We start from the raw sequence: 11,863 nt of genomic DNA, 5'->3' as shown, positions 1-11,863 counted from the left end.
AAAAAAGAAATTTGGGAAGATAGGTTCGTCAGTCTAACTATATTCAATGGTTTTCGAGAGTGGTGGCCGTCGGGATCGCTCACTCCTGAGCATTAGTTCTTGTTGAAGATGCTGATAAATACAACCTGGCGGTGTTGAGGCAATTCCGGGAGCGGAAGGGGTGGACATGGTTCACTCAAAGTGTGGTAGATGCCAAGTAGTACCTGGTCTGATAATTTTATGCCAATGTGGAGCACATAAAGAAGGGGACCAAAGTGACGAAAGTGTGGAATCTAAAAATGAGGTTTGACCAGAGCACCTTGAACACATACTTAGAGTTGGAGGATGTTGAGCCGGTGCAATACTTGGAAAAGCTGGCTATGGGCGATGCAGCTCGCCCATGGCTAGCTGAGATTCTGGCAGCTCCGGGACCACCACCACCATGGATCACAGCAGGGGTTCCTATTTAGTGGAACACCCTAAATTTTGAGGCAAAGGGATGGAAGACGTTTGTGTGTAGCAGAATAGACCCGTGCCAAAATGAAACAAATCTCCCAATCCCGCGGGCAGTGCTAGTCGCCTCTATCATGGCCGGATACCCAATCAATGTAGGTACTGTGATGTCGGCCAACATGTCTTTGGTTGGCAGGCAAAGTGACAGCTCCTACTCATACCCCAACACTATCACTGAGTACCTTACGGATGCGGGGGTGGAGCCGAGGAATTTTGACACAAAGGTTCGGGAAAAGAAGCCTTTCACTTGATACTCTCTAAAGGACCTGAGGAACCCGAAGAATAAAGGTCAGCAGACTACTACCGTGGGCCAGTCTGATGAGCCTTCAGTGATAGCGGTAGAGTCAGTAGACATGCCTTCCCCTCCAGCAGTGCCTTCTACTAGTACAACTGTCATGCAACCACCTCTTTCTTCAAGGCCTTCAACAGCAGTTCCCTCCACCTCGACTTTAAGGCTGGTGCCTATGCCCGCCCATCCACTATCTGTGCTGCGAGTCTCCCAGACACTGGCGAGCCTCAACAACTGGATGCAGACAGCTACTGCAAAGCTATCTAACTTATCCAGTGTTGTTGTAGCACAGTCATCCACCCCGACCCCCAGATTCCTCCAACAGTGGAGGACACATTGAAGAAGATCTTGGAAAACCAAACCACCATCATGAACACCTTGGTAGCACAGGGATCAGTGATTGAGGAGCTGGGGAAGCAGGTAAAGAAAATGAGAAAATCACAGGCGTCCAAGAAATCAGTTGACAGGTTGAGGAGAGAGTTGACCAAGATAGCAGCAGCTGGTGAGCTTCCTTTCGATTTGCTCATAGGGTCAGACCCACCAGCATCAGTAGCTCCAGCAGCACCATCTGTTCCAGTGGCACCAACTGGCTAGTCTAAGGAGCCAGACATGACTGCCGACACTGCTGAGGCGGTGCGACAGATGTTCACCCACCCAGTTACTCCCAGAGCTGAGGATGATGAGATCCAGTTAGAGGAGACTGAGGGCGGTGACACTGCTATATACACAGCCACATAGGGAGTCCTCTTCACTCTTACCCTTCTTTATTCTTCTTTTGTTAAGCATTGGGGGCAACCCTTCTTTATTCGGGGGGTGGAGTTTATTGGATATTTGGATGATTTGACATTTGGTTTGTAATAACTGATAACATTTTTCTTTTTCTTTTTATCATGTATAGATTCTCCTCTTTCTCTCTCTATTGATGTATATATTTATCTTTTCTTCCCTCATTATGTACATTCATTATGCTTGCAGTAACTTGCTTTGTAACTTATTTATTTTATTTTCTTATTAGTCAATGTTTAATTCAGTAACTTTTTTTTTAATCTAATAGCTTCGTTTTAATCTAGTAGCTTCTTTTTATGTTTGAGTGGACAATAAGCCTTTGGTTTTCTTAATGCCACGGTTCTTTCCAAAGGTAATTTTTGTGTGAACCAGGTGACTCTTCCCAATGATGGATGGCGTGACAACCTTCTTAAGGGATTGAATCTGTTTTTGGTGTTTAGGTAAGAATAGTAGTAATAAGGAATAAAAAGACCTAATTGAGTCAAGCTCAAAGAGTCAAATATGCTTCACTTGGTACCAACACACTTAACTACGTGCTTATGGTTAGAAAGATTTTTTTTTTGGAAAGAAATAGCTCTAGTTAGTGACCTTGTGACTCTTGTGTTGACTTAGGCAATCATCGAGGGGTTTAGCCGAGCCATAGTGATTATCAAATCTTGATTATGGTCATTGTGGACCCTCGACTCTATCCTTTTTAACAAGCCAGCTGCGTGAGAGGTGAGATGTTTTTGTTGCAAGTCCAAGCACCCGTGCAAATGGTCTAGAACTTGCCACGAATGTGTTTCTAGGCGAAATTTTAAGTTTTGCTTGGCTTGAGAAGTGATTGTAGGCTCTCCTTGACCCGCTTGAAATTTTCCATGGCCCACCAATGTTGTTATCCCTAGTCAACCCATTTGAGCCTAAAACCCTTCTCATTTGATCACCATGTTACAAGCCTTTACGAGTTCTGTTGTGACCCTCTCTTGGCACCCGAGCTTTCCTTAACACTCTTGTGAAATAGTTGGCTAAAAACATAAGTTTGGGGGAGAGACGAGGAGTTTGAAAAAGGTATCAAGGCACAAAAAGAGAAAATAAATGAAGAGATGAAAAGGCAAGAAAAAGAAAGAAGAACAAAAAGGAAAATGCAAAAAGAAAGTGAATAAGTTGAAGAGTTGAAGGGATTTCAAAGAATAGTAATGATGCAAGGCATGGAGAAAACAAAGAAGGAGAAAATGAATATCATAACTAAGAAGGAGTGAAGCTAAGTCTCTCCAATCCCCCTATGAAAAAGAAAATACCTCAAAAAGTTGGCAAAGCATGAGCCGATAAGAAAAAATGGAGTGCTTAAGGAAAGATGAACCCGTTCTATCATAACATATCCAACCTTAGTCTAAAAGCCTCCATTGCATTTCGAAAAACCCCTATGTGATTTCAAGCCGTGCGAGCTTACATTAGTGGTAATTTACATGAGGGGCAAGCCTATGATACTTAAAGACGTACTTGTGACATTCTTTTGAGAGAGATGAGCGAACCTTTCACAAATCTTTGAATTGAGTGCTACATGCCTAAGTGAGATAAGCAAACGGAGAATAGAAGAGGAGGAGTTTGGGATCCACAATTACCTGCATAAAAGAGCGAGTTTTCTTGATGAATTAAGTCAACTCTTGATGCTCAAGTATCACATTAGAACTATTTGTGCTTAAAAGTTCAACCCATTGCCTTGTTAATAATTCATAAGTGTGTGGGTAATTGTTAGTCCCAATTGATGTGTGATTTATGCATTTTTTTATTAGCTGGAATAGCTCTTAACTTGTGGAGGTGTGAATTACCTTATTTGCTTAAGGACAAGCAAAAACTTAAGTTTGGGGGAGTTGATGAGTGTGGATTTTGACTACTTATTGGCACCTTTTTGCTTTCATTTTAGTACAAAAGCATTTAATTGTGTTCCCAAAAACTGATAAAATATGCTTAATTGCAGGAATAGTAAAAAATGAGCCTAAAAGATGAAATCAAACTCAAGAAGGAGTAATCTGAACCAAGGACAAAAACAGACACAAAAACTCTAAAGTGCGAACCGCAGATTATCATCTGCGGCCACAGATTGTGCAGAAGAACTTGTCAGAGATCTGTGAGAAGTGCGGTCCGCACATGAGATGTGCGGCCGCAGAAGCAATGCAAGACCGGAAGTTTAGAGAACATGCATATCAAGTTCAACGGAAGTGCGGACCGCACAATTATTGTGCGGCCGCAGAAGATCAGCTATGCGGCCGCAGTTACATTTGTGCGGTCCGCAGAAGAGCTATGTGCAGCTGCACTCAAAAATATGCGGACCGCAGAAAGAGAGTTGCGGCCGCGATTCAGAATTGTGCGGCCGCAAGAGTTCAATCCCGTAAAGCTGAAGCAAAGTGCGGACCGCACATGGAATTGTGCGGCCATAGAACCTCCGAAAGGGCATTTTGTTCGAAAATTCCAGCACTGTATAAATAGAAGAGATTCACTTTTTTAGGTCAAGTTTTGACATCAACAGCTACAGTAGACGTTTTCTTTTACTCCTTTTAGTAGTTTTTTCCATTTTGAGCTTTTTGAACATTGATTTCATCATTTTAATTATCAATATGGATTTAATTATCACTTTTTCTTCTTTCTCTTCCCATTTAAGCATGAGTAGCTAGATTCTCACTAGGGTTGTCACCCAACCCTAGTGTCTGAACTTAATGGGTGTTTGATTTATTGCTTGTTTATGGTTGAGTGTTGATTATCTAGCCTAGTTCTTGCTTTAATTTGAAAAATTAATGGTTGCAAATATTATTTCATGCCTATTCGACTTGGTCTCTACTTGAAAAAAAGAGATTTAGTCTAGGAAAACTTGGCTAGCAAGAAATTGGGTCAATCGAGAAATTGATAAGCCCAATTAAAGGGTTGAACCTAGAGATAGTAAAACCCGACTTGAGCTTATTATCAACTGATTTGTTCAATACCCATTTGGACTTGAGAAAGTCAAATTGGGCAAAATCACTCTTTGACCGAGAGGTATCGAGTGAGTACTTGAGTGTTGATAGCTATAACACACCCCGACCAATAAAACAAGCTTTAAGGCTTACAACCCATTAAACGAACATCTAGGTGAAGGTCATAGCCCTAGGCCTTTTATATCATTTGAAAAACAACCAAAAATAATTTCCTAGTTTAAATTCTTAGTTTGTAATCTTAGTTTAAATTAGACCTAGAAACCACCCAAGTTTATGAAAGTGAAATTTGAGATAATTCAAGCTCATACACTATAATATTTATCCTTAAGACTCATTCATAGCTCCCTGTGGAAAATCGACCCCGACTCCTTGTTAGGTATTACTATTGCATCGACCGTTTTCATATCCTCAAATAGAGGAGTGAAATTAGACGAGATCAGTGACCATGCACAAGACCTTATGTTGAATGATACCTTGCGTATGTTTGGTGGTGTATGAATTAGAATTCGTTCTTTTGCATTTTCGAGAAAGGTTAGTGTGAGGCATTCCTCCGTCAAGATGATTGGCTCCATCACCTGATCTTGAATGTTTTGTGGGTTTTCCACCAGTTCCGGGACCTGTGGAGGTGGGAAATTTCCTGGCATTGAATGGAACGATTGACTTGTTGCTCCCATTTCCGGCACTATCTGCTCTAGTGTCAAGTTTTTCATTTGCGCTGCTGTGATCGGTGTCTGTAGTGCATGTAGGATCTGATTGAGCGACAAGTCTGCAAAGATGCTTAGTGGGAATGAGTGCAATTTGAAGTTCTGTTGGCGTGTTTGGTTGCTCGATTCCAGCAGCACGTTGCCCAAGGATAGCAGTTCCTCCTCCTGAACTGTGTGATTGTAAACTAAGGACTGGTAAGCTTGAAGTATCTCCGATGCGTTCATGGTGTATGGCTCGACGTTTGGAGCAGTGTTTTATAAGGCGTGGGCGTAAGGTGAAGCGTTTTACATATGCCTCAGCGAGGCGTAATCCCCGAGGCACGGGGCGTAATCCCCTTAGGTATTTAATTTTTAATATTTTATAAAAAAAATATAATTACAGTAAATATTTATAAACAGTTAAAATTGCATAAAAATTGAAGAAAACTATAAATATGTGAAATATATATATATATATAGATGTGTTTTATCCCCACAAAAAACTAATCAAAATAATTTATTATACGATACTTAGAAGCACAACTAACTCGAGTCGAAAAGAATAAAATTTTCTACATGGAGGACAAAAAGGATTACTAACATGTAATTTGAACTTTGAACTTGCTGCTATGAAATTACATGTAAAGGACTTATTCAATAAATTTTATTTTAATTTAAAAAAGTCTGTGGGGATTACGCATCACTAAAAAAGCGCGTCTCAAACGCCCAGGCGTACGCCCCGAATTGCTGGGCGTACGCCTCTTGAGACTTTCGCCCCACACCTTCACCTCGGGACGTTTTTGGTGCGCCTCGTCCCAGGGCTCGCCCCGAAAATGCCTTTTAAAACACTGGTCTGGAGTTAGAGGTGGAGTTCTATGGATCAAGTTTTGGCCGTTCCAGTTGTTCATGGGTGGTAGTATTGAGGATTCCATGAGTTGATTTCCCTGTAATGGATAGTAGTTGAGGGAGTGGAGTGGAGCTTGGTAGGGGAGTGATCGTGTTGTTCCCTAGCGGTAGGGGAGCTAGCCGGAACATGCATGGGAGTGGAGGTAGTGCGCATGGAACAAAAGTGGATGGTTTGTTGTTGGAGGGTGTGGTTGTGAGTTCATGTGGTGGGGTGGCTGGTTCTGAGAGTAGCGACGATTGCAAGGCATTTTTGTTTTGTGTTTGCAGTTGTGTAGTATTTGCTAATGATGGGAAAGTAGAAGTTGGGATTGGTTTTATAGAAGTGGAATTGTTTATTTGTAGGTGAGTATTATTTTTGGTTTGGTTTTTAAATGTCTTTTCCGTAATAGTTCATTAGGTTTTTTCACATGGGGGTGCATTGAATGAAGGATATATTGTGGGAGTAGGGGTAGTGTTTTAGTATTAGCAATTTTGAGCAATGGGATTTCCTTTGTTTTATCATCTAGATCACTGAATTTCGTTAGATACAAACTGAGTATTACTACTATTTACCATTAACAACCAAAGGTGGGAATAACTTCCGTCTTTTTAATGATTTCTTTTTTCATACTTTTGAAAGAATTTTCATCACTTTTATCGCTAAAGACCAAGAAATAATTGAAAGTAAACTAAAGAGAATTTCTCTTTAAAAGAAAGACTACAGAGATTCAATTGATGTCAAATAAATTAGTATTGGGGACATAAACTTAATAAAAAGGGCCTTTGTTAGTGAAACTCTCCATTCCGTTTAGATTCAAATCAAAATCAAAGTCGTTACAATTCTATCTGTTCTTTAGGTGGCACTTTTTTGTTTAAAAGAAACTACCTAATATTTGTTAAGTGTTAGTTTCAAAAATAAGTAATTTTTTTCCCACTCCAACGCATTAAAGATTTTTTTTTAAAAAAAATTCTAAAAAAATTAAAAGGAAAACAATGTGTTTGGTTAAAAAATCAATAGTTTGTAATCTAATAGGAGTAGCTGAAAAAATTAAAGAAGTATTGTAATGATATTGTTTTTTCTTTCCAACACCGGCTCCATCTGCTCCGGTTCCAAAGTGGATCGGTTTCCTCGGGTTGAAAACTGGAATCTTTGCCTTTTGCTCCGATTCGTTGCTTCCTCTATAGTACTTACAATCAAATCTCCAATAGAAAGCACTGGGGGCGCATCACGCACCTGGCCCAAATTAATCACCAAATCCTCCTTTTGATTTTGCTGAGCTAGTAATATGGCAGATGTTTGGGCATGGCTCCTCTTCTTCTTCATTCTCATTTCTCTTCTTGTCATGGTTGTTTTTCAGGTCTGTCTCCTAAATCCTACTCTTTTCCCTTTACTTTCACAACTGCCCACTTAGTTTCCTTTAGCTTGTGCTAGACTTAAAATTAGGGTTTTATCTGAGCTCAGTGTTTGATTAATTTGATAATGCAAATGTGAGATTTGTATTGCAGTAGTTTTTCATTAGTTAGCGTGATTTCTCAATCTACTGAAGATGATTTTTTTTTTGGCAAATGTTGATTAAAATTCTGTTGCACTTTTGAATTTTCATGTGTTTATGTTCTATTGAGTTAGCATGACAAAGCTGTACCTTCTACTGAGTATAGCATGATGAAAACTGCAGAGAACTTATATGCTTTTTTCTGTTTCTAAGATGAAGTCTGACATTTGAAATGTGTTACAGCTGATGTGCTTATCAGATCTAGAGTTTGATTATATCAACCCATACGACTCTGCAACTCGTATAAATGGGGTTGTTTTACCGGAGTTCATCACACAAGGAGTCCTCTGCTTGCTCTATCTGATAACAGGGCATTGGTTTATGTCACTTCTATGTGTTCCATATATGTACAACAATTACAGATTGTAAGTTTCCGCTCATCTTTTTTGGTTCATGGCTAATCTGCAAGTGAAATTAAGTTTTTATCAAATTCAGATTAGCTTATCTTCAGAATACTGCATTCATGTAGACACTGCTGAGATAGCATATGCTAGTTGTTATAGCATATTGTTTTAAGTCTTCTTAAGATCTGAAATATGTGTAGAGATGGAATTAGGTTTTGTTCCTCCATTATGCACCTCTGTTGTGATTCTCTGCAGCATTTATTTCTGATTCCCTTTATGAAGTACTTTTACATAGACTAAGCGCCCAGAATTTTCTTTCCTTAAAATTGATGGTTTTCTTAGGATTTTTATTTGTAAAATAACTGTTAAATAGAGATCTGACAATATGTTTCTTTGCTAGAGCAAAACTTGGTTTATAGACCACATGAGGAGTATTGAATTTTGTCCAGAAGGGACTCCTTTTTTTTCTATTCTTATGGCGATTTACTTGTCTTAATTGTTTAGGAATTGTCACAAACCTAAATATATAAACAAAATTGTCTTCTCTCCCGCAACTTAAGCTTTTAGATGCCACATCACACAATTCAATATGGTATCGAAGCTGGCAAAGTTCCTGAACTCGAAAGTCTCATTATCACCCATCAATAGAAATATTTTACATTCATGTTGCTAACCTAAATAAATAAATAAAACTATTCCCGCTCTAGTTATTTATGCTTTATAGATGAGGCGGTACGTACAATTCAACAACAATATTTCTGTATAGGTGCCGTATGTGGATTTTCTGTTGTGTGGAGTTATTTTCTTGTCTCAAGGTTATCAGCAGATTTAGGGTGTTTCACAAATTTGTTACTTTTCAAGTGTTATCAGGATTGCATTTGCATGATTTGAGCTGGCTCATATTAGCATGGGTTGTTCCTTCTCGTCCAGTTTCACATTGCTGAATTTTTAAAGCCAAAGTTTATGAAATTTAAAATGATATTGTGTTAATTTATGAAACTAACTAGGGAATCAACCCAAGTTTGAATCTGGAAAGTGTTAAGATAAGTGAAAGTAAGATAGAATATACTTGCACTGCAAGTTTAGCCCTCATAAGAAAAAAAGGTTAAGGTGAGACTAGAGGAATTACTGATTAAAAATCGTGATATTAGAGGGGATTATGGTGCCTAAATGTCAAATTTCAGATATCTAGACTCGGTCTTCCAAGAAAATGGGCATGACTGATAACAATGTAGTACATAGAATTAAAATAAGATGATTGAAATAGAGGATGGGATGCTAGGTGATAGAAAAAACCTATTAAAGCAAAAGGCAAGTATATGAAAAGTTGTGAAAACTAGCAATTGTACATGGGAGTGAATGATTTGTCTACAGTGCCCAACATATCCACAAGACAAGTGTTGCAAAAATGTGAATATTAAGATGGATGTACTGCCATACAAGATTGACTAGATTAGAAATAATCACATTCGATAGAGGCGCAAGGAGCATGCGCAGAGGTGAAAAGATGAGGTCACTTGAAATGGTTTGACCATATTCTACATAGACCACTAGATTCATCGTTCCATAGGTGTGACATTATGATGATTGAAGGTGGTAAAAAGGATGAGGTTGTTCTAAAATCCTATTGAGGGAAGGTGACTCGAAAGACCTACAATGGCTCGAAATTCATATGAATTTAGCTAGGAACAAATTATGATGGAAACGAAGGATCTATATAGGTGATATCAACTCTTTTAGGTTAAGGCTTAGTCGTTGTTGATACACTTGCATTAGGTCTGGTATTAGCAGAAGTTTTATTAGTTTGGTTAATTGTTGTCAATGCTGGGATAGGTGTGGTCTGGAAAACCTTGTTCGAAAATTACTGTGTATTGAAATGATATGGACCCAAATAGGGGAAATGGATATAGAGAAGTCATATAGCCAACCCAAGTTTGTTTGCCATTGAGATGTATTTGTTTGTTGTCTACTGAAAATGGAGGGTTTTTATTGATATCACCTAATAGATTAATTCAGAGATAATACCAGTAAGTTTTCCAGTGCATGGATGGTTTTTTTTTTAATTTAATAATTCTTTTCCTTATTTATCCCTCTGGAAAAAAAGGTTTCCATTGAGCCTTTTACAAATTGACCAAAGAAATGGTAAAATCACTGAAAATATTGCCAGTATATCTTTTGTTATAGTTTTCAACTTAATGATGAAAGGAAGTCCATGGGGCATCTTGCCATCTGAAACTAGAGGAAAGGCTATATTGAAGTTTTGTTAGGGTGGATCAGAAAGATAGTCTTAGCTGGCTTAAATCGTTGCTTGGTAAAACAATGATTGTTCACTGGAAAGCTGGTACTTGTTTGCTAAATAATATTGGTATTACCAGTACTAAGTGGTTAAAGGATCTGCATTGTGTCCTAGTTGAAACTGAAGCAGTCCTTTTTTATCCTTCCATTACCTTCTTTTCAAATGCATTCAAAATGCCGCGTGAACTTGTTAGTGCTTGATTCAGTGATTGAGATTTAATTAGATATCAAACCTCTCCAATTTTGCTGATGTGTTTCCTCAAACAAAATTTCTCATAGTTGCTTCGTGCTCTAGGTACACGAGAAGGCAGCATCTTGTTGATGTGACTGAGATTTTTAATCAGCTTGATTGGGAAAAGAAACAGAGGCTTTTCAAACTAGGCTATATCGTCCTTCTCCTCTTCATATCATTATTTTGGTAAGTAATTAAGTAGCTCTTTTTTACAGAGATTCTTATAAATAAGACACTTTTTGACCGAGTCCATGTGTTCTTTCTGCAGGCTGATCTACAGTGCCTTGGAAGATGATGAAGAGTCTCTATAGGTTCTCTAGTTTGAGCAAAGTATATGCACCCTACTGAACAGCTGCAGTTGCTCATTTATCTTGGCTTGTCTAGTTTATTATTCTTGCAAGTTTAGGGTTTAGAGGGAGCAGATTTGGTTGCAGATTGTAGTCTCATACAAAATCAGACACCCCCCCCCCCCCCTCCCTATTCAATTCTCAAGCAACTACAGGTTTTTTTAGGTTCTAATGTTCTACTGCAGAGTGTAAGTTATTTTGAGTTGCATAGTACCTTTTGTTCAAAAAACAAAAAATTGGCTTCAAGAGTTCCACTATGCTGCAATGGACTTATGATGTTCTTTTGTTTTGCTCTCCATTAATGTGAAACTGCTAATTGAGGGTGCAATATTTTTATCCTATCTGTGACAACGAAATCCTTTATCCCTGTTATATTTTTTCTTGTGATGGTGAACAAGTTATACGAACTACTGACTTATAGGCAACATTTCTTGCTTATTGATTCCGTAGTTTCCGTTCATTGTAATCTGGAAACCTATTACCATTATAGCTTCTTTTATTTCCTTCTCTCTCAATATCAATCAGACATATATATGGTTACTCACTCTAGTTGTGACCAATTTGAAACCAAGATGGCCTATCTGTTTGTTTTCCAAAATTGGCAACAAACGGTAGGAAATGGTGTATTCTCTGAGAGAAGCAGCAAAAAAGAAGCAACATGGAAGTGTAATCTTTTCAGGACTAGTACAAAACGTTCTTCCTTTATTTTCCCTCTACAAGAATTTGCAATATAACCTTTTCGTTTCAATTTAAATGACACACTTTTCTTATTAGTCCAAAAAGAATGATATATTTCTATATTTGGAAACAATTCAACTTTAAATTTTTCATTTTACCAAAGTCCGATAGAGGTATTTGCACGAATTCCAAGGTCATCCCGAGTGAGAACCTCTCTACCTTTCATAGGCTCCTGATCATGGACCTTGAGATCATGAGGAAGAGGAGGAAGAGGGCGATGTATAGCCAACATAAGATTAAGTGGGGAGCCTTGACGGAAGCTAAAGTGCAG

General features: G+C 38.5%; 1 protein-coding gene across 1 annotated transcript; it reads left to right on the top strand.

The window, feature by feature from the left end:
- Positions 1–7,174: 7,174 nt before the first annotated feature.
- LOC107778252 (protein cornichon homolog 4-like) lies at positions 7,175–11,193 on the top strand. The gene is made up of 4 exons (XM_016598463.2): positions 7,175–7,441; positions 7,820–8,001; positions 10,571–10,693; positions 10,776–11,193. The coding sequence occupies exons 1-4, from the start codon at positions 7,370–7,372 to the stop codon at positions 10,816–10,818; spliced, it is 420 nt and encodes a 139-aa protein (XP_016453949.1). The 5' UTR covers positions 7,175–7,369; the 3' UTR covers positions 10,819–11,193.
- Positions 11,194–11,863: the final 670 nt, after the last annotated feature.

The sequence above is a fragment of the Nicotiana tabacum genome, chromosome 22 (assembly GCF_000715075.1).
Source record: "Nicotiana tabacum cultivar K326 chromosome 22, ASM71507v2, whole genome shotgun sequence".
Classification (NCBI taxonomy): domain Eukaryota; kingdom Viridiplantae; phylum Streptophyta; class Magnoliopsida; order Solanales; family Solanaceae; genus Nicotiana; species Nicotiana tabacum.
This window is presented reverse-complemented; position numbering and strand designations above follow the sequence as displayed.